The sequence below is a fragment of the Melozone crissalis genome, unplaced genomic scaffold (genome assembly GCF_028551555.1).
Source record: "Melozone crissalis strain CALT ecotype California unplaced genomic scaffold, PUWL_Pcris_2 ptg000132l_1, whole genome shotgun sequence".
In the NCBI taxonomy this organism is placed as follows: domain Eukaryota; kingdom Metazoa; phylum Chordata; class Aves; order Passeriformes; family Passerellidae; genus Melozone; species Melozone crissalis.
In genome coordinates this window covers 1,696,525-1,721,538 of record NW_026535905.1, presented here as the reverse complement: position 1 = coordinate 1,721,538, position 25,014 = coordinate 1,696,525, and the positions used below count along the sequence as shown (strand labels likewise).

Genomic DNA, 25,014 nt, shown 5'->3' with positions numbered 1-25,014 from the left:
GGCAGCGAGCGCGGGTCTCTTGGCTGGGGGGGGGTGTGTGTGTGTGTGCGAAACCCCCCAAGCCCACGACTGATTGCGGTGGGGGAGAAAGGCGAAGAAAGCGCTTATTTGTAACACGGCCGCCGCACAGAAGCCGCGGGGCGGAGCGGGGGCCGCGGCCCTGCCGCATCCCCTCAGCGCGGGCGGCGCCCCCGCCCCTCGCGGCGCCGCGCTCGGCCCCCATTGGCTGCGCGCCGCCACGTGCCGCCCCCGCCGCGCGCCGGCTCCGCTACCTGCGGTGGGGCCGCGCCGCGCCCGCGCCTCAGAGCGCCGGGGCCGCCAGCGCCGCCCGCAACGCCCGCGGCACCGCAGCGGAGACCGCGCCGGCCCAGGCCCATGCGGCGGCGCCGGGCCTGCGGGCTCGGGCCGGAGCAGTCGGCAGGATGTGCCCCACCGCCAGCGCCGGAGCTTCCAGGTCTCTCCCTCTCTCCCTCCCTTCCAGGCGGGGAGCAGCGGGGATGGGGAGGTGCGGGCTGCGTGTTGTGGAGGTGCGGGTGGAAGGCGGGTTTGCCTTGGGCTGGAGGGAGAGGAGGATGTGTTAGCTGCGGCTGCTTGAGTTGTTCCTCTGGAATAAAATTTACAGGCTTCCGCTTCTCTGCGGGTTCCGATAGGCGTTTTGTGAGGGATTCTGTATTTCATGCTTGGAGTGATGTGAATGCAAACCAGATACGGCTTCTGCTGTTGCTGCCAAAACCTTTCTGTTTGCTTCAGCGCCACTCACGAAAAAGAGTTTCCTCTTTCCCCCCGCTTTGTGCTGAGATTGCTTTTGTATCTATTTTTTCTGTTTCGGTAAGTAAGATCAAACTGTGAGGCTGCTGGAGGAGAGATGTTTATTTTGCAGCTCTCTTTAGTTAGGGAAATGATTAGGAAATGTTCTTTAAATTACTGGATGTAAACAGCTCTGCGGTGGAAAATGACTTGGCCTTGTGTCATTCTAGGGAAAAGGGTAGATAAAGATGTATATTCATTATTTCCCTAAAGAAAACTCATTAAGATAAGTGCTCTTTTATGCTTCTGGAGTGGATACATCTTTTTAAACTGCAGCTTACAATGGGACTGTGCCGGTTCAGTTTAGAGGGGTGTTTTCCATGCAGACTGTGCCATTCCATCTGTTACGCTGCAGTGAGGTTGCTGTCTCCCTTTTGGATTAAACCTTGAGCTATCTCCCAGGCACTCTGCTAGCCAAACTCTGGGAGTTTCTTTTAAGAGGTCAAAATGCAGCTGGAGAGTTAGGTCACAAAAGCATTTTGTCGCATAGTCTGCTTCCGTGGGGATGATGAGAAATGAGCTCATTTCTCCTCTGGTTTTCTGCAATTTTTTGAGGTTTAGCATCCTTCCTTCCGCAGAGTTCCAGCAGATTGTCTTCCTACATCCTGCTCCTAACTGCCTGTCAGTCATTTGGCCAAAGTGTGGTAGCAGAAACTTCCTTTTACCGAGGAGAATGAGCTAAAAATGTTCAGTTTTGTTTGCTTTGCATACATCAGATGTGAAGCTTGCCAAGACTGCTGCAGAGTTGGAGCATGTGGTGGGCAGGTTGTTTGTTTAGATTAGTAGTAGTTCCTGAGGTATAATAAAGGCTAAATAACTGAAAAAGACACAGGCAATGATTCAAACTTGTCATGGTGTAATTCTCAAATTCCATGTGAGTCTGAATGGAACTTGCTGTAACAGAACAGGTTAAAGCATCCCCAGCAGGCACATCCAGTGCTTCAAAACCAACAGGACTTCAGGATTATGGAGGAGTCTTCCTGTCACAAGCAGCTCTCACTGATAATGCCATTCATAAATTATTAAAGCCTTCCTTAAAATATTTGTAGTCTGTTATTTTCCATTACTCCTATGGCAAGGCTGTTCCTTTGCTCCTCAGGAATCTTTTGCTGTAGTCCCTCTTTGTTTATGTCCACTTTTTTCTGTGTGCTAGCATTATGCTTTTGTTTGAAAGGTTTTGTTTTGGCTTTGCTATTTGCATGTTTGGTGTATCTCGGGACAAACTCTCGGTTCTTGTTTTGCAAAGCTGGACAAGCCAAGCTCTCTGTTCCCCTTGGGAGAGGCTCTTCCTTACCCATCCCATCAGCACTCTGCAGCCTGTAAGGTCCTGAGGCCTTAGGTTCAGAATTTAAGCATTAAAATTGTTTACAGCAATGTTTTTTACTGTATTGTAATTTTATTTTTTGCAATTTTATTTTTTGCCTTTTCTTTATGGGAGGCTTTTGGCATCTCCTCTCTAGCTTCTGTAAGCTCAAGTGTGATTTTACCGTCATGTCTTGGAATGTTAGATGATAGTGTGGTAAAAATGCTGCGGTAATATTGACATTGTTTCATAATCACCAGTTTTTTTTGGTGCTATTCTGCTGCATAATTCAGATGTCATGTGAAACATCTTGGCTGTGTTAAGTTTGTGTTTCCTTAGCAAAGATTAATGCTATGCCCTGCCTTTTCAGACCATTTCTTTTGGGAAAGATTTTTCCCCTCAAACTTCCCATGTAAGGGGAAAGACCCAGTTTATTTTGACTTCCTTGCAGGGGCTCAGAAATCTCTTCCACTTGTGCAAGATGGGATGTCCTGGTGCCCTGTGCTTTCTTCCTGGCTCTTGTGGCTCTCCCTGCAGGTGCTGAGGAGGTTCCACATGTGTGGGTCTGGGGAGGGGGATGAGAAAGGGATGAGATGTGCAGATTTTGGGTAGGAAAATGCTGTTACGCTGCAGCTCATTCACTGTGTGTGTCTGTGGGCTCCAGCACATGCTGAGGGGTGGCTGACATCAGGCTCTGAGCATCCCAAGCAGGCAGGCCACTCTTCCTTGCACCAGTCTAAAAGCTTCCCTTGTAAGAAATAAACTTAATTCTTTAATAGCACACTGTTCACAACAGCAATAATTTAAGTTACTCGTTTCTTCCTGCTTGGCTGGGACACTGAATTTCTGGGACACACATTTCTGTGGCTCATTTGTGAATCAGAAAAATTCCATATTCAGATGCTGCTTCTGTCTGTCCCAAAGCATCAGCAGCCTGCTGAAGTGTTGAAGCACATCTTGGTGATGTTTCTTGTGTTTATGTTTTATGGGTTTTTTTGCTGTTACTCACTTGAGAGCACCTGCAGGAGGTTTCAGAGAAAAGCCTGCAAAGTTTGACTAAAGGGTGCTAAGATGTGAAATGAAGAGAATATCTCTGTTTTGGACATGGAGCTGTCATTTAGAACCTCAGTAAGAGTTCTTTCCCTATAATATTATTTTAGCAGGACTGCTTTGATTTTTTTTGACTGCTCACGTCCAAAAAGCTTCCTGTGAATGGTGCTGAGAGGAAGTGATGGGGTTACACTCTGAGTATCTCAGGATGTAACAGCTAAGTTACAGTATGGTTAAGCTGATAATGGGGCTGTATTTGAGATGAAACAATTCCTTTTGATGTCCCAGCTGGATGACCCAAGGTTAACAGCAAATTGTAGCCTAACTATGTGTATCCTTCCTAAAGGAAAAGACTGCTCAAGCAGACACAATTATGTAAGGTTGTTAATGACTTTATGAGTTGCTGGTTGATGTTGCAAAGAGGATGTAGGAGTGACCCATTAAACAATTCGAAGAAAACACGAGTGTCACAAGGCAAGGATAGAAAAATCATCATGCCTCTAGGTCACTAATGTTGCTTTGTGATATTCCTGGCTCCAGGAAAAATAATTTTCACCTGTCATCCTGTTGGTGCCTTTGAGAGCTTCTGTCAGCTGCTCTGAAATTCTCATTTGCTCCTTGTTTCACTTTTTACCAACTATATCCACACAAATAGGGTTCAGTAATAAGTTGTCATTTTCTGAGGAGACAGATCTTGACCAAATGAACTGCAGATCATACAGACAGTATTTTTAAAAAAATTTATTGTCTGATAAAAAAGCCTTTCTGGCTAAAGTTAATTTTTTAAGATGTATGTTGTAGCTTCTTATAACCATTTTATGGGCCAAACTTTTTTCTGCTATCACAGATTTAGTCTTCAATTAACCAAAACCACTGATTCTGTTCATTAAAACAAATGCTTTTTTCATTCAATAGTAACAGGCACTAAGCAGATAACATTCAAGGGAAATTTCTCAAGTGTCTAAATATTAAAGTGCCAGCTTTACTGTGGGATTTATGTTGTGGTAGATGAAGAAATAATTGGTAGAAGTCTCTAATTTTTAAAATTAGCTTCCTGTTTTTCCTGTGGTAGAAGATGTCAGTCCCTAATCTGCCACAGCTCCCTGGATGCTCTCATTGTGTCTTGTGATAGGAAGTGGTAGGATGGTGATCAGGAAATTATCTGAAGATAAACATCCAAGAGTGAACATATTGCTACAAATCACGACACAAAAGTCTCATGCTTTAGCCTGTTCCTAGTAAGTCTCCCTTGGATCATTAATATCACTGGAATTTTCCCTCACACTGGTGATTTTAAAGGATTTTCATCATGCACTATTGAACAAAAAATCCTTTAAGGAGGTATTTCAGCATTCGTTGTGTCGTAGAAGGAGATTTTCCAATCAGGCACAGTTCCTTTGGGATAACTTGTCTGTTCTTTCCCCACTTTTCCTGAGTATTTTGTCAATATGGGCAAATGGCGCCATCCAGGTGAAAGGCTTTTTACTTTCCTTGTATAGATTTTAAATGCAATTTCAACATGTGGGCAGGTTGTTAGCTTTCCTGATCACTTAAACCTGCATTTAAAATTCAGCTGACAAATTTGGATTCATTTCTGCAGAAGTCATTGGCAAGTTAACCACATGAAGTCCTTTGGAGTCCTGCACCTGTGCCAGGGCAATCCCAAGCACAAAGCCAGGCTGAGCAGAGAATGGGTTGGGATTAGCCCTGAGGAGAATTTGGGGGTGCTGTGGGTGAGAGGCTGGGCATGAGCTGCTCTGTGACAGGGGCACAGAGTCCCAGGGCAGGTGGGAATGGCTTCAAACTGACAGAGGCAGGGTTAGACTGGATATCAGGAAGAAGTGTTAACGCTTCAGAGGGTGGTGGTGTTCTCTGGGAAGAGGTTTTCCAGGGAAGCTGTGGCTGCTCCATCCCTGGAAGTGCCCAAGGCCAGGTTGGAAGGGGCTTGGAGCAGCCGGGGACAGTGGAAAGTGTAAAAGTATAAAGTGGAAAGTATAAAACTCTTCCAATCCTTCCTACATCCATCCCACAGGCTGTTCAATTCTCTTTAATTGGCAAACCAGTCTTGATTCAGGATTTTTGTCAATAAATACAACTGCTAATCATCAATTCCAATATTGGAAAGAACAAAGTAACTGAACTGAGGAGTAAACGCTGTCTCTTACCAGCTTACCTACTGTGGCATGGGAGCTCACAAACCCCCCAAGGTTTCCCTGCTCAGGGCTCTCCCTATCAAAGCATGATACCTGCAGATCCTTCCCATGTGTCTTGGTTTGGAAAGACAGGAGTCTGCTAAGGAAGGCAGGAGCTTCCCTGAAATGGAGAATGTAAACCCTCCCCACCCCTCTGAATTGCTGTAAATTTTAAATTAAGGGGCTCTCAGGCAAAAATATGGGAGCAGGAATAACAGTTCTTTAATTGGGAAAAGAAAAACAAATAAAGGATAAAATGAACAATGCAGTACACCAGAACAACACTGACAGAGTCAGAACCCAACCTGACACCCTGTGGGTCAGGGTGTTGGTGTCAGTCCCATTGGAATTGTGGCTCAGCCCTCCTGCAGTGTCAGGGCTGGTTCTGTTGGAGCAGGGATCCTGTAGAGAAGGATGGATTCTTCCTCTGAAGATCCAGTGGAAGGAGAGGCAGCTGCTGTTCCTCTGGGGAATCCAGGTTGGTTGTTTTGTAATAATAAATTCTTCATGTCACAGGAGAATACGTTTCCAAATTGTTTTTGTATTAAGAAATACTTTGTGTTTTGGGTGGATAAAAATACCTTGGATTGCAGTTGTAAGGCAGCAGTTAAAGTGTACAACACTTGTAGCTTGTGTTCAATGGGGTGCACAAGTAACTCTCCTTAGCTTCAGCATTTTTTACTTTGCAGTTCCCACCTAATTGTTATTGGGATGAAGCTTGATCCACTGCTTTAAGAAGATTTGTCTATCATGTTTTATATAAACAGATAGAGGTTACTTGAAGGTTTCTTGTTTATGGTTTATTGTTTCCACTGAAGAGATGATGTTTGAAAGCATGGTGTTGAAGATTGCAATGCAAGATGTTTCCCATTGCTATCTGTATGGCAGGTTACCTTTGTCAAGTAGGCAGTTTGCCTTATCTCTCTCTTTGAGTGACCACAATCACACAGGGGACATCTGCTGATAACAGCTATTGAATGTCACTGCATGGCTGATAAGAGCTACAGCATCCCACTGGGAGATGGGAGCCCAGAGGGAGGAGCCAAGCATTGCTACCCAGATATAATCCAGGGGGAGGAGCCAAGCATTGCTACCCAGATATAATCCAGGGGGAGGAGCCAAGCATTGCTACCCAGATATAATCCAGGGGGAGGAGCCAAGCATTGCTGCCCAGATATAATCCAGAGGTTTTGGGACACCAGCACGGCTTCTCCACTGGATTCCCCAGAGGAACAGCAGCTGCCTCTCCTTCCACTGGATCTTCAGAGGAAGAATCCATCCTTCTCTACAGGATCCCTGCTCTAACAGAGCCACCCCTGACACTGCAGGAGGGCTGAGCCACAATTCCAATGGGACTGCCGCCAACACCCTGACCCACAGGGTGTCAGGTTGGGTTCTGACTCTGTCAGTGTTGTTCTAGTGTACTGCATTGTTTATTTTATCCTTTGTTTTTCTTTTCCCAATTAAAGAACTGTTATTCCTGCTCCCATATTTTTGCCTGAGAGCCCCTTAATTTAAAATTTACAGCAATTCAGAGGGGTGGGGAGGGTTTACATTCTCCATTTCAGGGGAGGCTCCTGCCTTCCTTAGCAGACTCCTGTCTTTCCAAACCAAGACACATGGGAAGGATCTGCAGGTATCATGCTTTGATAGGGAGAGCCCTGAGCAGGGAAACCTTGGGGGGTTTGTGAGCTCCCATGCCACAGTAGGTAAGCTGGTAAGAGACAGCGTTTACTCCTCAGTTCAGTTACTTTGTTCTTTCCAATATTGGAATTGATGATTAGCAGTTGTATTTATTGACAAAAATCCTATTTAAAAATCCTATTTATACTTCAAAATTCCCTGAATCAAGACTGGTTTGCCAATTAAAGAGAATTGAACAGCCTGTGGGATGGATGTAGGAAGGATTGGGGGAGTTTTATACTGATTTTGGAATCAATTTTGTCATGATGGACTTAAAATAGAACAGAAGATGAAGAATTCTGTATTTTTCATATTTTTAGGTATCATCTGAGAATCTTCTGCTTAGTGACTGGCTTTGAAAAACCTGCCACCTCATTAGTCATTCCTTTCATTCCCTTTTTTATTGTCTCAGCCCTTACATTTTGATTGCTGTGGATTTCTCTCCTGCAGAAGCAAACAAAATCAATCCTAACTGTAAATGTCACCACACTGGTTTTCATGTTTTGACATAAATTAATAACATTCTCTTAAAATAATTTCTCATTTTTGAAAACCTTAATTAAAATTAATAAATTGTCTGTTTGGTCAATAATGAGGATAGATTGAAATGTGTAATCTTTTCATGAGCCCAACTCTTGCCAAAGTAGTCACAGACATTAATGTTGGACTTGTCAGTTTCTTGCCATTTGTTTTCTCCAAATGTGTCCAAAACTGATGTGTAGTTAAAGTTTTCTTAGTTATTCTCTTCTAATTTCTTGCATACAGTTTTGTGGCATATCTGTGGGATTTTTTTTTTGTCTTGTTTAAAAGCCACAGAACAGGAAATTTATACAGAATTCATTACTGAACAATAACCACATCTCAATAAAAAGTGCCTTGCTCAAGTTTTTTGTGTAAAAACACCTTTTCTGCTTTAAAACTTTGTGTTTCTCTTTTGAAACATATGTTGCTTAAAATAAAGTAGCTTTTGTCTTTTCCTGATTTTGGAAATATGTTCAAGTAATTTACGTGTCTGTGATTTGGGGGAAGAGGCATGAAGTCAGCAAGTGGTTTTTGGGTATTTTTGCATTAATTTTCATTTCTGTTTCAATGCCTGCATGACCCCCACCATTCATGATTTGTAATTCCTTTACTTAGGTGTGACTTTTGGGTTCCATTTTCTGGGGGCTTTCCCTGCGAGCTTCTTCATTTTGTTACAAGAATTTCAAAGGCTGCTCTGTGCAGCAGGACCTTACTGTTGTCTGCATTGTAAAGTTGGGTGTTCCCACTGCTTCTGGGGCTTCTGTGAGAGGGGAAAAGTGGAAGCATCACCTGTGTGGGGCTGTGGTTTTGGGGGTTTGATGGGAGCGTGGTGAGGATGCAGTGTGTGCATCACCCTGCACTCATGGCAGGCTGTCTGCTGCTGTCCCCGTGCCTGCTGAGGGACCTTGGCTTTGCCTTTCTGTAAATCCAGGTGCTGAAATGCATTTTCCTCCCTGTGCCTGCTGAGGGACCTTGGCTTTGGGTAAATCCAGGTGCTGAAATGCATTTTCCTCCCTGTGCCTGCTGAGGGACCTTGGCTTTGGGTAAATCCAGGTGCTGAAATGCATTTTCCTCCCTGTGCCTGCTGAGGGACCTTGGCTTTGGGTAAATCCAGGTGCTGAAATGCATTTTCCAGGGTGTGGCAGTGCTTATGTACAACCTGATACATGCTGCTTTTTAGCTTTTAGCATTCCCACATGAAAAGACTTCCTGAAGGCTTAAATGAGTTGCTTCTGAAATGTTGTCTACATAAGAATAACAATGAGACAAAAGTAAATCATGGTGAAAAGAATAAGCCACTAAAAGCTTTGGAGTATATTGTATTAATGGACGATTTAGCCTTAGTAGCAGCTTTGCACAGATCACTTAAGTTCAGTAGGTAAAACAAATTTAAATCCCTTGATTCCTCACTAATTGCACCACAATGAGTAACTGTAAAAGTGTCAATGCAAAATGTGGTCATACCACCACAACACTGCTGAGCTGTGTTTTGTACACAAATTGAGCCATTTGCATTTATGGCTCTCAGAACAACTGCAGCAGGGCCCTTTCTGAAAGAGTGTTATGGTGTTTGTATGCAACAGCTCTCTGGTCCTCCTGGGATCTCGACTGCTCTGGTTCTCTGCAAACTCGGAGACTTTAATTCAGGAACTGTGGGAAAGGTGCACTCTGAGGTGCTTGTTACTGCCCCCTTGCTCCTTTGGGCAGTCTTGCACCATTCCAGCCAGTGAAAGGGCTCTTTGACTTGAACAAGGGTGCAGGATCCAACCCTGAGTAATTAAAAAACAAAAAGCTGTGCTGGACAGATGCATTTTGACTTGTGTTGGTCTATATATATTGACTTGTTTGAGAAGGGAATCATCTGTCATGATCATGACTGACAGAAGTCAAACTGAAGTAAACTGTTGCAAAGGAAATGAAAATGACATTATGTCACTTATATAAAATAACAAAAAAAATCATTGTGCATACTAAGAGTTGGACCTGGAGAGGATGTGTTGAGGTGATTAATTAAATTCTCTGTTTCATTGTTTCTTTTTGTACATCCAGGATGAGTGAATCAGGGAACAACTGGAATTGGTTTTGCTTAGAGACAGGAATAATTTTCTGATAGCACTTACTGCAGCCTTGTATTCTTGTTTTACTGCCTTTTGTGTTCATCACCCTCCACCTCTTCGCTTCCTTCTCTGTCTTTCAGACCTCTTGCAGCCTGGTACCAAGTTTGACTGATTCTTTTATGCACAATCCATTCTGACCTAGGTTCCTATGGACTGTGATCAAGTTACCTCTTTCTGTTTACCTGAGAAAGAATTAAAACCTGCATTGTTCTCTAGTGAAAATGGGTGAAGCTTGTTTCCTGTTTTTTCATTTTTAAAAAGGTCCCATTTCATGCTTCTCCCCAGCTGTGTTTGTGGAGAGCTGTGGGGCTGACAGATGCAGTTGCTGCCTTGTTTTGTGCTGTAGTGGTTGTGTCCCTGCTGTGAGCCGTCGGTGTGGGTGAGTGATCCCATCCCTTTCCCAAACTGCTGAGTGCCTCTTGTGTGTGCTGGTGTGGGGCAGCCTCTGATGGAAGGGGACCAGGACACCAGCTGGTTCATCCCAGGCCCAGTTTATTAAAGAAAACATCAAACACTTATACAGCAAATAATAAGCTTATGAATATTCTGTAAGCCAAGCAATCTATTGGTTAAACTATACCATGAACTCTTCCTCATTCCTTAGGGGTTACATCTCTCTTTTCTCATGTCTCTTTCACTATTTGTTATCCTACTATAGCTAGGCCCAAGGACACGCTATCTCACAGGTGCAGGACTTGGAATTAGCCACGGCTTTGTACTTTTCCAGTCTCTAGTCAGCTACATTCCCAACAAGCCTCCTCTGGGGTGATTTTGGAATGTCCTCTCTGCTCTGTGTGGGGCACTCCTGGGGCTCCCCCGTGCTCTGCAGGCCGTGTTCACTCTGTACAGCACCCTCTGGCCCTGCAGTGCTGGTGAGATCCTGCTCCATGAGCTGGGGCTGTCCCTGCGATCCTGGCAGTGTCACCTCTGTGGATGGCTGTCACCTCTGAGGATCTGCTCCATGAGCTGGGGCCATCCCTGTGATCCTGGCAGTGGCACCTCTGAGCTGTGCTGCTGTCCAGGTGCTGCAGGAGTGTGAGGGTGTTTGTCGCAGACATTTTTTCACAGAAACCCTTTCTTTGGGATTCTGCATCTTCTGGGAAGCAGAGGCCCCAGAGGAGAATGCAAACAATTGTTATCAGCTGCTGTGGAGTGCAATAGGATGCACCTGTGATTGGTTCATGTTCCCATGTTTATAATTAAGGGCCAATCACAGGAGCAGGCTGGGGACAGAGTCCCTGGACACAACTTTGTTATAGATTCTTTCTTTCTATTCTTAGCTTAGCAGCATCTGCAACTTCTCTCTTTATTTAGTATAGTTATAATGTATTATATATCATATATCAATAAATCCAGCCTTCTGATCAAGAAACAAGATTCTCGTTTTTCTCTCACCCCAGCGACCACCTCAGGTCGCTGTAATAGGTGTTCACAGGGGTCTCAGGTTGAGGGAAGAGACCAGGATTTGCCTCTATGTTTCAGAAGGCTTGATTTATTATTTTATGGTATATATTACATTAAAACTATACTAAGAGAACAGAAGAAAGGATTTTATCAGAAGGTTAGCTAAGAATAGAATAGCAAAGAATGATAACAAAGGTTTGTGGCTCAGCTCTGTGTCTGAACTAGCTGGGCTGTGATTGGCCATTAATTACAAACATCTAATATGGGTTAATCAAAGATCTAGTTGTTGCATTCCACAGCAGCAGATAATCAATGTTTACACTTTCTTCTTGAGGCTCCTCAGCTTCTCAGGAGGAAAAATCCTAAGGAAAGGATTTTTCATAAAAGATGCCTGTGACACATGAGGGCTGCTGAGTTGACTTCTCTGTGCGGAGTGGCAGGAAGGATGTGTGCTGTGAAGGTGACAGCCCCAGTCCTGCTGGGCTGGCACTGAACATCTCAAGGTAGAGCAGTTCAAGTTTGTGATCCATACCTGACCCTGGGATATGGTCCTTGGAACACAATTTTTGACATCTTTGCCCATGTGAGCTTGAATGATTTGCTGCTGGTATCTCAGAGCAAACTGATGTGGATGACTGGGGTGGTGCTGTCAACACCCAGTTTTGCACCCCAGTGCTGGTTTAATTCAGCAGTATAGATTCAGCCAGTAAAGATGAGGTGTTGCTCTGAGAAAATGAGGAGCTGTTAAGGCTTCATAGGTTCCCTGTGACCTGCTCTTTGGTCCTGTGTCCTGACAGGCTGTGTGGTAGACAAGAGGTAGATTTGATTTCCAGCTTAACTGCTAGAATTCTGAGGGACTGGGGGATGTAACTTACCCCTTAAATTTCAGTTTACCCCTTTTCAAGACAGCCATGATGGTAGTGACTTCAGATTTTATTCCAGATCTCAAAGGGGCTGGAACAAAGGCCAGCAAATAGGTGTGACAGCCCAGAGTCTATGCAATTAGTAAATTGTCAGGTGGGGAATTTGACGTTCTTAGTGATGCCATAATAACCAAGTTACTTGTGTTTGAGGTAAGTGATCACGTTTCCTGCTGGCTAAAACCATTAGGGTTTTCCTGTGTTGCTGTGTTTGTGGGTTGTAATAGTTTGCATGTGACCCTGAAAGCATGACTTGACTGTTGCCTGCTCTTCAAAGAGCTTCAGATGCTGTTGTTGATCTTTATCTGTCTGTGTTCCACCCTCTCACAGGGGTTTTTGGCATTTGACCTTCTACTGTGATTATCAGTAATAATTTCTCTCTGTGCAAAGAGACTGACTTTGAATCATCTTCTGAATTAGACACCCTTGAAATTTCAGTGATCTGGGTTTGATATCTGGAGGGGGTACTTCTGTCTCCTCAGCTCCTTCATCCTGGTGTTTAAGAACATCAGTTGTTTGTCCAGTCAAGCAGTTTTCAAGTGGCTGTACAGGCTGGTTCAAATGGGTCATATCACCATAAGCAGTGAAAAGAGGTGGAAAGGAGAACAAGGGAAGGTCATCCCTAGGGGAAAGCCTTCCCTTAGTCCTGCTCTTTTTTAGAAGTTCTTGTGACAGAGCTGTTGGCAGGAGAACAGAACAGGTGAGCACCTTGGCAGTGGAGAGCAGAGAAGGTCAAGTACTGAGATCAAAGGAAGGAGCAGGGCTGAAATGCTCCCCTCTGGAGGAGCAGGCTGCCCCTTTCCATGGCTGGCTGATCATAGGGAGTGCTGCTTTGGGTGGGGAGGACAGGAAAAACCCTTGCCTGTGTTCCTTCTCCCTGGGAAAACCAGCAGGCTCATACAGGTGGGCTCTTCTTGGGCATTCCATCCTCACATCTTTGGTTACTGGCAGCAGCCTGGGAGAGGAGGATGTGCCAGCATTTTTCTTCCCAAAATGAATATTGGAGCGTGCCGATAGAAATTGTGGGAGCAGCAAGATTGCTTCTTGTCAGCTAAGGATCAGTGCCTGCCCATCTGTGAGGGAGCCCTGTGCTGTCCTGCTGGGCTATCCATGCTCTGTGCAGGGAGCTGTGCTGTGCTTCCCTGGTCCTGCAGTGTGCCTGGCAGAAATCCCCTCCTCACCCTCTCTGGTGCCTGCTGTTGGAGTTGCTGGCCATGTTGTTGGGGCTGCTGAGGAGGTCAGTGGTAGATTCAGAGCAGTGATGATGAGATATGTTTGCTTGGCTTTGGGGAAACTGGGGAGATGATTTGAAACATGAGCTGCTGTTTTGAGGATGGCTTGTATGGGTTTTGTATGCTGAGAGCATCCTGGAAGCCTAGTGGGGGACACAGCACAGGGATTTGATTTTGGGTCAGGGATCCTGAATACCCTGAGCATATTGTTTAGAGTGTTTGATGGTAATTGATGTAATTAATGGGCAAATTGTTAGACTTCAGGCTTATGAAGCATGCAAAAACCTGGCAACATTTTTAGAATCATGTTTTGGTGATGCAGCTGAAATGAGCAAGTTCTTGATCACAAGGAGCTCAGAAGCAATTCAGTATTCCTGGCACCATAACTAAGAATCACAGTCTTCTCTGGGAAACAAAGTTGTCACTCCATGGGTGTCCTGTGAGCTTTTCTTCAATTCAGCAAAAATTATGATGACTTTTTCTTTCTTTTTTACAGCAATCCTGAGTGACAATAACTCTGTGAAGCTGAAAAGTGATCATTCACCTCCTGTGCAATGGTGTAAGGTGGCTGCACATGAAGATGAGAAGACCAAGCTGGTTTCTAAAAGGTACTCGCAAGTAAGTGTCATTGTCACAGCTGCACAGAGGACAGTTGTTCTACCCCCAGCCTGGGCAATTGCAAAATGGATGCAGAAATCAAGGCATGGGATTACCACAGGCTGTGAATGGAGGGTTGAGCACACAGCTTTCCTGAAAACACTTGGTGGAGCCCAGGATAACTTGTTGTACTCCCTGTCTTCTCAAGGCAAAGTGAGATCCTAGTGCTTCACTCACGAGTATTTCCAATCTTTGGTGCATGCAGATAAATAACAATGCTGAGACTTCTGTACAGTCTGGCAACTGAGGGAATGGAAGGCCAGAGGATGTTGAGTGGGTATCCTGGGGAGGAGTTTTCATGTAGTTATTTTGTTATGAAGGCTTCTGGAATGCTGCATCAAAAACCTTACTCCTTTGTTTATAGTTTGACATCAAGTTAGAATTAAAGGATGTGTGCACACATTGATCCAGGACCATATATTATACCTAAAACGTTCACTACTGTGATGCCATTTGAATTTTTAGGTCTTAAAGCTAGAAAACCCAAAGGAAAAATGTTACATGCACAGGTGAATATAACCTGAATGGTGCAACCCCAGCTGGATCTGGGGATATTTGATAGACTTCTGGAGGAAAACCAGCCTCATTTGTCAGCTGTGAATCTCCTGCTCTCTGCCTGTTGGCTGATCTCCAGGGGCTGCTGCCTAACATGCTAATGAAGCTCTTAGATCACCTATCAGTGGAAAATGTAATTTAGTTAAGTGAGATATGAGAACAGTCCTGCTTTTCCAGTGGTCACCTTGTTTGCAGCCTGTACTGTACCCTGAGTGCTGGAATTGCATCTGTTAGTGCATATAGTGCAACCTTTTTAAAAAATATTGGAAATTTGTATTAACTTTATCTGAAAGAGTTTCAAGAAGCATTGGGCAATTAATAACTTGTACATTTTTAAAAGACATTTAAACAAATGTCCAGTCCTTAGGAAACAATAGGAAATGAAAATCAATAAGAAAGCTCAAACTACACACTTGAGCAAGAACCACAGCTTTAACCAAATAATGATGTAAATATTCTACAGATGGTTTTAAACATGAAATGAGCTAAGTGACTTTTTGGATATTAGCAGTGGCATTCTTTAGGAATGAGAAATTAGTAAATTAAAAATATGAACAGTCTATGTTCTTCAATTTTAAAGTTGGTTGGACTTTTTCTGCTGCATGTTTTGGGGGTGTGAGTAACTAAGGCTTTTCAGCCTGACCATCTAAGTTCTGCATTCTGGCCTGCCACTGAGTTGAAAGTTTTGTTTCAGTGGTGGCCATTGGCCCAAAATCATCCAATTTGGAGTTCCAGCCTTTTTCTCAGCTTGCATGGAAATATGTTTTCTAAGATATGACCTCTAAAGAAGAAAAGGTCACTGTTGGTTTCTCTATGTGAGGAGAATTGTTTGACTCATCAGAGATGCATTTAAAATATATAAGGCAGGCATTTTCCTTATCTAGGCATCTGTATGTGTTCATACTTTTGTGCAGCTGACTTTGAAGAGTTACACAAAACTTGAAGTAAACAAAGCAAAAGAGTTTTTTTAAAATTCCAATGCAAGTATTCACATAAAGTTCAACTGTCTTAAATTTGCTTAAAAATATTGATTTAATAGTTGATTGAACTTCAGAAAAAATTTTTTTTTGTTTTTCTCTCCTACCTCCCACTGTCCTGCTTTTTAGAATTCTTGCACTGTTTGTGGTTGGAGGGTGCTTCCTTTATATCCTCAAATTGCATCTTGACCCTGAGGAATGTGACAGAACAAAAATGCCATATGTGGACTTTGATCGTGTAAAGGTTGGTATTTTTTGGCTTTTTTTTTTTCCATTTCACTTAAAAATGTTATTAATTGACAATACAAGACTTACAGGGCTCTACAACAAAGAATTAAAATGCTGGAATTATCTGTTGAGCAGAAGTGTATTTTGCTTCATCTCATGCTGTAAACATTGATTTTTGTTCTTGTAAAATGACAGCAGAAGCATGGAGAGAAACTGAGTTTTTGGGGGTAAAATTAGGTAACTGTGGCTTTAAAAATTTGAAATGGGCATGTCATCATCCCATTTTCTTAGATGACACTGGTGATCAGAAGATTGATGCAAATGAAAAGTCACATATTAAAAACACCCAAAAGTAATATATTAAACCAAAGGGCTTTTTATTATTTTACCTAAGCCAGTTTCCCAGTCTGCTTTGCCTTGTAGTTGCTCAGATGTTTTTGGCATCACAGGGCAAATGTCCAAGAAGGTACAGCTATTATTTCACTTATTCATTCAAGGTAGCAGCTACTTTCTTTAGCTTTTAAAGAGGTGTAACAGACACCATTGAAGCCTTTGCTACTTATCCTATTTGCACTTTATAACAGAACTCACCTGCCCTAGGGCTGTTACATTTCTGTCTTTGAATGTCTCAATGATAACAGGCAACTCCTAGCAGAAACCCTGGGTTAAGACAGCCTAATCTTAGCATTTCTGCATGTGCATCCTCCTCCACTTGCCATTATCCCCAGTGCTTATCTTTCCCCTTCTGAACCTCTTTGCCTTCCCTTTTTTCTCATTTGACTTATTTATTTTTTCAATAAAATTTCTGATTATGAAGAACAAGCACATTAAACCAAGCCAACCTGAAGGCTTCATGGACTGTATTTATTGCTATCTCAAAAAGTACATTGTGAAGTTGTTCAGTCATGCTTTGCCCAGAGTGGTGTTCATGCAGAAACCTTCATAATGGTGGTAGGGGAAGTTCTGTAGGTTAATCTTGGTTGGAAAAAAAAACCAGAAAAACCAGCAGCAGAACTTCCCTCCCTGCTCCTTCAGATACACACTGTTGTTCCTTAACAGTAGAGGAGGAGTAAATCAGCAGTAGATTTGAATCTTGTGTCTGACTCCTGTGTTTTCTCATGGGTTTTTTTAAATTACACTGGAGGAACCTTTGCTATTTCTCTTTTTACATCAGACACCAGCTTGCCACTACAGATTCCTAAAAACGTGCACTATAATGTTTTGTTTTTAATATGAGATGGATCAATGTGTAGTTCTGTCTGTCACTTTAATCTTTTTCTGCAATATAGAACTGTAGTCTCTTATTTTGGTGACTAGTCTTTGAGAGAACGCCCATAACATCCCCACCTAGCATTCCTTTGAGCTGTTAGCACTTTAGCAATATTTATGGGAGAAGCGTTGCTTCATTCTGATGAGTAACAAGTCCAGCTGCTGTTGCACAGAACTTATACCCAATGGATGTGTCTCTGGTGGAATCTCTGAGCAGAACTCAGGTCATGCAGTTGAGCAGAGTGGAATTCCACTTGCTGCTAAGTTAGACAGCTAGAAGTATGTCTAGGTTTTTTTATTTGGTGTTGCAAATGGTGGTACAAACAGCTCATTCTCACTTAGCACTTCTACTACCTAATATATTCTTCAGAAAACCTCACATCTGGATTTAAGTGATGGAGTGGAGAGGAATTCCTCTGCAGGTTTTCACCGTGCACTGGCTCATATCTACCTCTGAGTAAATGCTTCAAATTTGTTGTACTTCCACACTGAAGCTTTCTGGGTTTGCTGAACTGTTGGTGGTTAGCTGGTGGCCCACAGTTTGATGACTTTGTGCCTTTCTGCAGCTGGCTTTCCTGGCTGAATCCTGTGTTTTGTTTCAGAGGTCACAGCAGTTTGCCAGTGCTGTGCTGCAGGAGCAGTGCCGACCTTCTTATGCCAGGAAAGAGATGAAGAAGTTGTTTGCAGAGAAATACAGCATGGACATATCTCCCTTTGCAAGGAAAAATATGAATGAAGATGAAGCTTTATTTAAATATGAACCTCCGTTTGGATTTCACAAGTTCTCTGATAAACTTAAAGATCTCCTTGAGCTCTTACCTGAGCATGATTTACCAGAAGATTTGAAGTCTAAGCCCTGTAAGCGCTGTGTTGTTGTTGGCAGTGGTGGAATTCTCCATGGATCAGAGCTGGGTCACTTATTGAATCAGTTTGATATTGTTATCAGGTATGTCCTTTCCACTTAAGGACTCCAACTTCTTCATTATTTTATGAGCCAGCAGTGTTTTTTAAGGGGAAAATACCTCCAACACTGATGCAACTTATAACACTGTTTCTGAAAGTGCTTTTGAGAAATTTATTTGTCACTTGGTGGAATTTGAAGTCTTAGGAGCAAAATAAAATGTCATGTTTACAGGAAAGGAATTCAGTGTAATTATTTGTGGACTTCAGGTACAAAAATCACATGGGCAGAAACTAGACAGAAACTAGTGACAAGTAGACAGTACTGGGTTTATCCCTTCACATTTCAAAGCTTTCAAATCTTAAACTTCAGGACTTAAGGACTCACCTCTGCTTTTTTCCCCATGGCTAGTTTGGGTGCTTATTTGAAAGATTTTTTTATGACAGCTATTTCAAACACTATAAACATTAATTGGTGTTTCAGTACACAGTTTGCTTACCCACTTTATAGCACACTTATCTTCCCTTATCTTTATGAAGTCAGTGACTCTTTTCTTTGATTTCCACAATCTCTGATATCTGAATTACATGCTCTGTATTTGTGCCTTCTGAGCATTACAGTTTGAACCACCTTGTTTGGAATCATGTAAAGTCACAAATAAAATTAATACCAGCATTTTCTCAACTTGTTTTGTAAACTGAGGCTTGCTCATCTTATTAAGGAAATATTTCATTGAATCAATAGCCCTTATTCAAAGGTAAACAAACCTTGTTAGCACGTGGAGGGGCAGAGAACTTGCATTAGGTGCCCTCTGAAATTAGGGATGGCAGGATGAAGGTGATTTTTCTGTTGATATAGAGAAGTTTGCAGGACTTGAGCTATTCTGCAGAACTCATGGAGAGTGATGATTCCATTTTTGTCAGCTGTGTGCCAGCATTTGAATTTTTTGGTGAACTGGAAATGATATAAGCCCGCAGGATGCATTGCACTGGAGGGATAATTTGAATGAATGATTTTTTGTGTGGAATACTCATGAGTGTGTGTGTATATATAAATATATATGTGTGAAAAGTTATCACACAGGCAGCTGTCTGTGTGCTTTCTTCCTCTTCCACTTTGAAGCCTCTTTGAGTTGACACAAAGCAAGAGATAGGAAGTTCTGCAATGCTGCCTTAAGTCACTTTACTCTTCAAGCTTTTCTTTCCCAAGTTCTGCATTTGTGCCATTTAATCTAGAAATAGAAATGGCTTCCTCCCAAAGATAAATGGGCTGCAAGAGTGCATGAGGCAAGAACATGTGCGTTGTGAGAAATGTCAGCATACAGCATATGTCAGCATATAGGCAAAATATCTCATCTAGAAAGGTGAGCTGAAATCTCACCTTGATTTTGCACAAGAAAATACAAGAGTCTTTCGAAAGCACAATAATTTCCTTATTACCTGAAACCAGCTCTGCATAGAAACTGCACAGAGAAAGTAAAAAGCCCAAAACTTTTTTCAGTTTCTTATTTTATTTACTTTGCATTTTACTGCCTCTTTTTGTTCAAAGGAAACTTCTTACCTTATCCCAACCCCAGAACTTTGATCGAGGCTCAGGGAACTGTAAAATGTCCAAAGCTGTCTCTTTGACAATGACTGGATTCAGAATCCTAAACTGCTTTGAGGTGAAAGGAATTTTCTCAGCAACCTCCCTCCAAAAGAAGAGCCGCATCCACAGAGGCTAAGAGAAATAAAAAACCTACTTCAGAGGGAAACTGAGACAAACACTGAGGCACACACTTTTAAGCTTCTTTGAGTTGACACAAAGCAAGAGATAGGAAGTTCTGCAATGCTGCCTTAAGTCACTTTACTCTTCAAGCTTTTCTTTCCCAAGTTCTGCATTTGTGCCATTTAATCTAGAAATAGAATTGGCTTCCTCCCAAAGATAAATGGGCTGCAAGAGTGCATGAGGCAAGAACATGTGCGTTGTGAGAAAACACCATAGTCTATTCTGTTAAAAATCTGTGGGCCAAATAACAAATATTTGCTTAGTGTTTGATACTCTAATGAGATTGTAAGCTGTTTATTTAATACCCTCCATTGTGGGTTTGTTTCCCCAGGTTAAATGATGCACCAGTTCAAGGCTACACGGATCATGTCGGTAACAAAACAACAATTCGGATGACGTACCCCGAAGGAGCCCCCCTTTCTGAGCATGAGTATCCTCCTGCAAGCTTGTTTGTGGCTGTCCTCTTCAAAGGAGTTGATTTCAGCTGGCTTCAAGCCATGGTGAAAAATGAAACCTTGGTATGTAATGTGACAGTCTCACGTACCTGTATTTCTGTTTGTTTTGTTTTCTAATGCTTAAAGAAGCTGATTGATCTGTTACTTCCTGGCTTATCGTGCTGAGGATCTTTTATATAACCTTGTGGGTTTTTTTAGCTCTGTCTCCTAGTTACAGTTGGACCAGCATTTGTGTTGAAGCCCCATGCTGACAGTAACACTTTTTTTTTTTTGTGGAGATATTGGTGGTTTGCACGAGGCTACGTGACAGACTGAGCATTTGCTGAAGTGGAATTCATTTCACATTTGGTTTAAGTGACTTGACCAAATCTGCAGAGCCCAAAATAGAAATGAGATTTCTGAATGCTAGTCCATTTTTTTAGCTGCTAAAGTCTCTACTGCTACTGTACTGCATACAAGGAATTAATGTGTAATTGAACATTTGTTATGAGGTTCCTTATTTTTTACTAAACATTTATAGAAGTGCTGAGATTTTTAAGGAACTGATGGAAAGGGTTGATGTTTCCAAATTATTGTGAACTGGTGGCTTCCACCTCTTTTAATCTGCAGGCAGATAATTTCAACAAGTAAAAGTTACTGAGAGAGATTTAGAAGGCAGCCTGTCAAGTCATTCAACAGTTTGATCTCTGCTGGTTTGGGTACTCCAAATTCCTTTCTCAGTTCTGTGATTTTTACAATATGAGAAGGTGTGTTTAATCTTGATCATGGCTGTCTACAGCTACATTGGAGAGTAAGGAAGATGCTTAAGGGACTGGAGCATCTCTGCCATGAGGAAAGACTGATAGAGCTGGGAGAAGAAAAGGCTTGGAGGGGATCTTATTGATGTACATAAATAAATATCTGAGGGGAGGGTGCAGAGGGGATGGAGCCAGGCTCTTTTTGGTGGTGCCCAGTGATAGGACAAGAGGGAATTTGTCAGGTTGAATATCCATGGGCATCTTTCTTAAAGTCATCTAGACATGATCTTGAGCATCTGGCTTGAGGTGTCTGCTTGGGCCAGGGGAGTTGGGCCCTGTGATCTCCAGAGGCCCTGTCTGACTTCATGGCTCTGTGATTCTGTGAGCTGCAGCCCCACTTCCTTCAAATACTCAGCTGTCAGTTGGCTCAGCTCTCTGTGCAGGCACTGGCACTGAAATGAACTGATCCAGAGCATGGTTGGGAGAACAGGAGCACTGCAACCTGTGTTTGATCAGTTCAAGCTGTTGTTCCTTAAAGCATATTTTAAAAAAATACAGGTCTGTGTTGGAGCAGGATCAGTTTAATATTTTAATTAAATTAATTTGCTTAATGTTGCCCATTTCATGAAGGACTTGCAGAATTAGTGTGATGGAGTATTTCTTCTTCCATTAGCAGGCATCTGACTGACTGCAGTGGCTTGAGATCAGAGTCTGGGTTTCTGAGTCCTGTGTAAATCCTCTTCTGAAGGGTTGCAATTATCACTAGGTGGATGCTGTCAAACAACAGCTCTTCACTTCAGAGCTTGAGCACAATTGGTTTCAATCTGCTTGCTTCAGAATGCCTGGTTAATGTTTGTGGGAAACTGTGCTGGGACAGGCTGCAGTATTTAAAGAAATGAAGAACCCATGGGTGCTGGTGAATATGCTGACTGGTAAACACAAAGTGCAGTCAGATATTCAGAATAAACCACTATTCCCTCTGCTGTCCTCTCTGCAATTCCTGATACTTTCAAGGTTTTTCCTCTTTTGGGTCACTCATTTGGTCTGTACAATGATATTTCCAAATCACCTTAGCTGTAAACTGCTAAATTTTTCAGGGTTGCTGGTGAATTCTGTGACTTCTATGCTGTGTTTGTCTCAGTTTCCCTCTGAAGTAGGTTTTTTATTTCTCTCAGCCTCTGTGGATGCGGCTCTTCTTTTGGAGGGAGGTTGCTGAGAAAATTCCTTTCACCTCAAAGCAGTTTAGGATTCTGAATCCAGTCATTGTCAAAGAGACAGCTTTGGACATTTTACAGTTCCCTGAGCCTCGATCAAAGTTCTGGGGTTGGGATAAGGTAAGAAGTTTCCTTTGAACAAAAAGAGGCAGTAAAATGCAAAGTAAATAAAATAAGAAACTGAAAAAAGTTTTGGGCTTTTTACTTTCTCTGTGCAGTTTCTATGCAGAGCTGGTTTCAGGTAATAAGGAAATTATTGTGCTTTCGAAAGACTCTTGTATTTTCTTGTGCAAAATCAAGGTGAGATTTCAGCTCACCTTTCTAGATGAGATATTTTGCCTGTATACTGACATGAAGTGGCATTCAGATGCAGTGAGACATGAACTCATTCCAGTGTTTAAAAACATGCATTTGATGGATGTTAAGCCTGTTAAAAGCAGCCCTGTTGAGCTAAAGCAGCCATCAGCTGCAGCCAGATGTGTCCAGCTGCAGGGAAAGCAGAGGAGCCTGGAAGGCAGGGCAGTGTGGAGCAGCCTCCAGCTGCTGGGGTTGCTGTGTGTGCCAGAGAATGCTCAGTAGCAGCTGATGGGCATTTCCCCCCTCCATGTCCTGGCTCCAGCAGTGGCACAGAGTGATGAATTGCCTGGTTTAATTATACACTGCATTTTTGGTACTTTAATTGCACGTTTGAGGAATTGAATGTCACTAGTTCTCTTGAACTACAAAAACACTAACCACCATCTCTTTACCAAAATGTGAAAGCACTTAAGATTATTGCACAAATATTTGAAGGATCTTCTCACATTTCTTTATCATAATAACATATACCAAGCTGAGTATCTTAATGGTATTGTAGTATATTTGTCTCTTTCACAGGTTGTTCAGTGAAAAGTCATATTGTGAAGAATACTGTTAGAGAGCCTGTTGTTGCTCAAGACTTAGGTAATTTACATTAAGAAATGTCAAGTTTAACTCTGTGTCAGGGGCTGTTTGACTGTTTGAAGTGAAGGATCACTTGCAGTTTAACTACACAGTGATAGGGCATCTTGCCTTCACAGCAAAAAAAAAATAATGTTGAAAGATCCTTAAATTGTATTGGTATTTTGTCCTGGAGTTTTTAGTTTTACTTGATCATTGAATTGATTTTTAGTTGTAGTTATAATTTATTTCAGTTTTAAGTGAGGAGAGGGAATAGACAAAGTCATTAAGTTGTGTAAAGTGTTTATAAACCTAAAGTAAAGGACAATATGTTTGAACTGAGCAAATTTCACTTTTCTCCCTTTTTAGAATGTACCTACGATTGGGGTCACAGCAGTTGTTCTGGCCACACATCTGTGTGATGAAGTGAGCCTGGCAGGATTTGGATATGACCTGGATCAGCCCAGCACACCTTTGCACTATTACAACAACCTCTGCATGGCTGCCATGAAAGAACAAATCATGCACAATGTGACAGGTGAAACAAAATTCCTGCAAAAACTGATCAAAGAACGAGTTGTCAAAGACCTCACTGGAGGGATACACTGTGAATTCTGCAGCAAAGACAGCTAGTGACCAACTTGCAGCATGGACAGGATTTGTTCCACTTCCAGAGGTTCAGCTGGATCAAACCTTTCCCTCTCTTTAGTTCTTTAAAGTGTACATGAAATGGACATGGGATCCCTGCTGCCTTTTTTAATGTCCCGTTCAAGCTGTCAGGCTTCTAAATTAATTTCCCTGTGAGACTTTACTTTGCACATTTCTGTGAATAGCTGTGTAAATATCTCATCAATTCAACTTGGAGTTGAAAGACATCCATTTATAGCATTTAATATTTTAAGTTGTCTGAATAAAATCAGGTTTTTGTTTTCAAATGTATATGGAACACACGTGGCTGGCCTGAATTGTGTCACAGAACGTGCAAGAGTTATTTTCTCCTGATCTGCTGTCTTTGTTGATCCAGTTCCTGGTATATTGACTCCTTTTCATGCATGCCATGAAAAGAAAGGCATATGCTTCTCAAGTCTTGCATGTCCTGAACTTGAGCATTGCATTTACTCCTCAAATATTTATATTCTTTTGCTCATACATTTTTTGGGGGGTGAAGGACAAATGTAGGAGTGAAGGAAAAGGAATTGTTGTGGCAACAACTGAGTAGTAAGTACTTTGATGTTCATGATTGATATTAAAACCATTGCTATATGAATGTTCTGGGTTAGAATCCTGCTGTGTGAAGCACATTCAGGCCCAGGGCACTCTAGAAGAGGATTTAGCCAGGAGGAGGCTTTAACCCAAACCAGGTCATTGGTCATTTCCATTCCTGAAGACCTGCCTAAATGTTTCTAACTGGATGATTTCCAGCAGAGTTCAGTTACCCTAATTAAAGAACTAGCACTAATACAAACTCTGCCACTTTTTAAAAATTTATATTTTGAGTGATTGAGAATTTCTGGTTCTATAAAACACTCGTTTGTATCAATCATTTAGCAAAAATCTGTGACTAGGTTACAATTTCCACTGGTTAATTTTATGATCCTGAAGTAATTAATTATAGCTATTGTCACCTTAATAGTTTGCAATGCTGATAACCCTTTTGAAGTCCAGTTTTGTCTATTAAATTGGAGAGGTAGAGTTGGTGGTTTTCCCCAAGTCAGTAATTGGGTGAGTGTATAAGTTTAGAAGAAAATCACTTTAAGAAAGTAGCATAATCTAGTGACAAGGTAGATAACTGCTGAAAACAGCAAATTTAAAAAACAAAAAGAGAAAGGAAAGCTATAGATGTATGTATAGATGGATGTTCTTGGGGGTGGGAATCAGTGCACTGCAAAGGCACTGGGCTGTGCAGATGTGTAATTCAGTTTTTATGTTTATATTTTTGTTATTAGAGTATCAGGTGTGGCTGTTTGCACTGAGGAGTTGTGTTACTCAATCTACACTATGAGAAAAAAGCTTCCTTTGGCAGTGGGAGCTTGTCAGCAATTCAATCAAGGGTTGGCCTAGAAACATTGTTCTTATCATGGACTCTTCACCTGGTGAATGTTCCCA

At 42.2% G+C, this 25,014-nt stretch overlaps 1 protein-coding gene across 2 annotated transcripts; it reads left to right on the top strand.

Moving 5' to 3' along the window:
* The first annotated feature begins 364 nt into the window (after positions 1 to 364).
* Positions 365 to 24,749, top strand: ST3GAL5 (ST3 beta-galactoside alpha-2,3-sialyltransferase 5). 2 transcript variants are annotated; one of them, XM_054293199.1, is made up of 7 exons: positions 365 to 454; positions 13,727 to 13,838; positions 15,549 to 15,663; positions 17,519 to 17,862; positions 19,916 to 20,102; positions 21,952 to 22,110; positions 23,278 to 24,749. In XM_054293199.1, exons 1-7 carry the CDS (start codon positions 376 to 378, stop codon positions 23,539 to 23,541), a joined length of 1,260 nt encoding a protein of 419 aa, XP_054149174.1. In that variant the 5' UTR covers positions 365 to 375; the 3' UTR covers positions 23,542 to 24,749. The 2 variants fall into 2 exon arrangements, with proteins under 2 accessions (XP_054149174.1, XP_054149175.1); XM_054293200.1 differs by lacking the exon at positions 365 to 454 and having other exon boundaries at positions 13,725 to 13,848.
* Positions 24,750 to 25,014: the final 265 nt, after the last annotated feature.

Excerpts from the sequence above, each read along its gene's own strand:
- ST3GAL5 (XM_054293199.1), top strand. The coding sequence starts at position 376 with ATGCGGCGGCGCCGGGCCTGCGGGCTCGGGCCGGAGCAGTCGGCAGGA. Across the intron at positions 17,863-19,915 it reads CAGTTTGATATTGTTATCAG|GTTAAATGATGCACCAGTTC; the intron begins GTATGTCCTTTC and ends TTGTTTCCCCAG. Across the intron at positions 22,111-23,277 it reads AGTTCTGGGGTTGGGATAAG|AATGTACCTACGATTGGGGT; the intron begins GTAAGAAGTTTC and ends CTCCCTTTTTAG.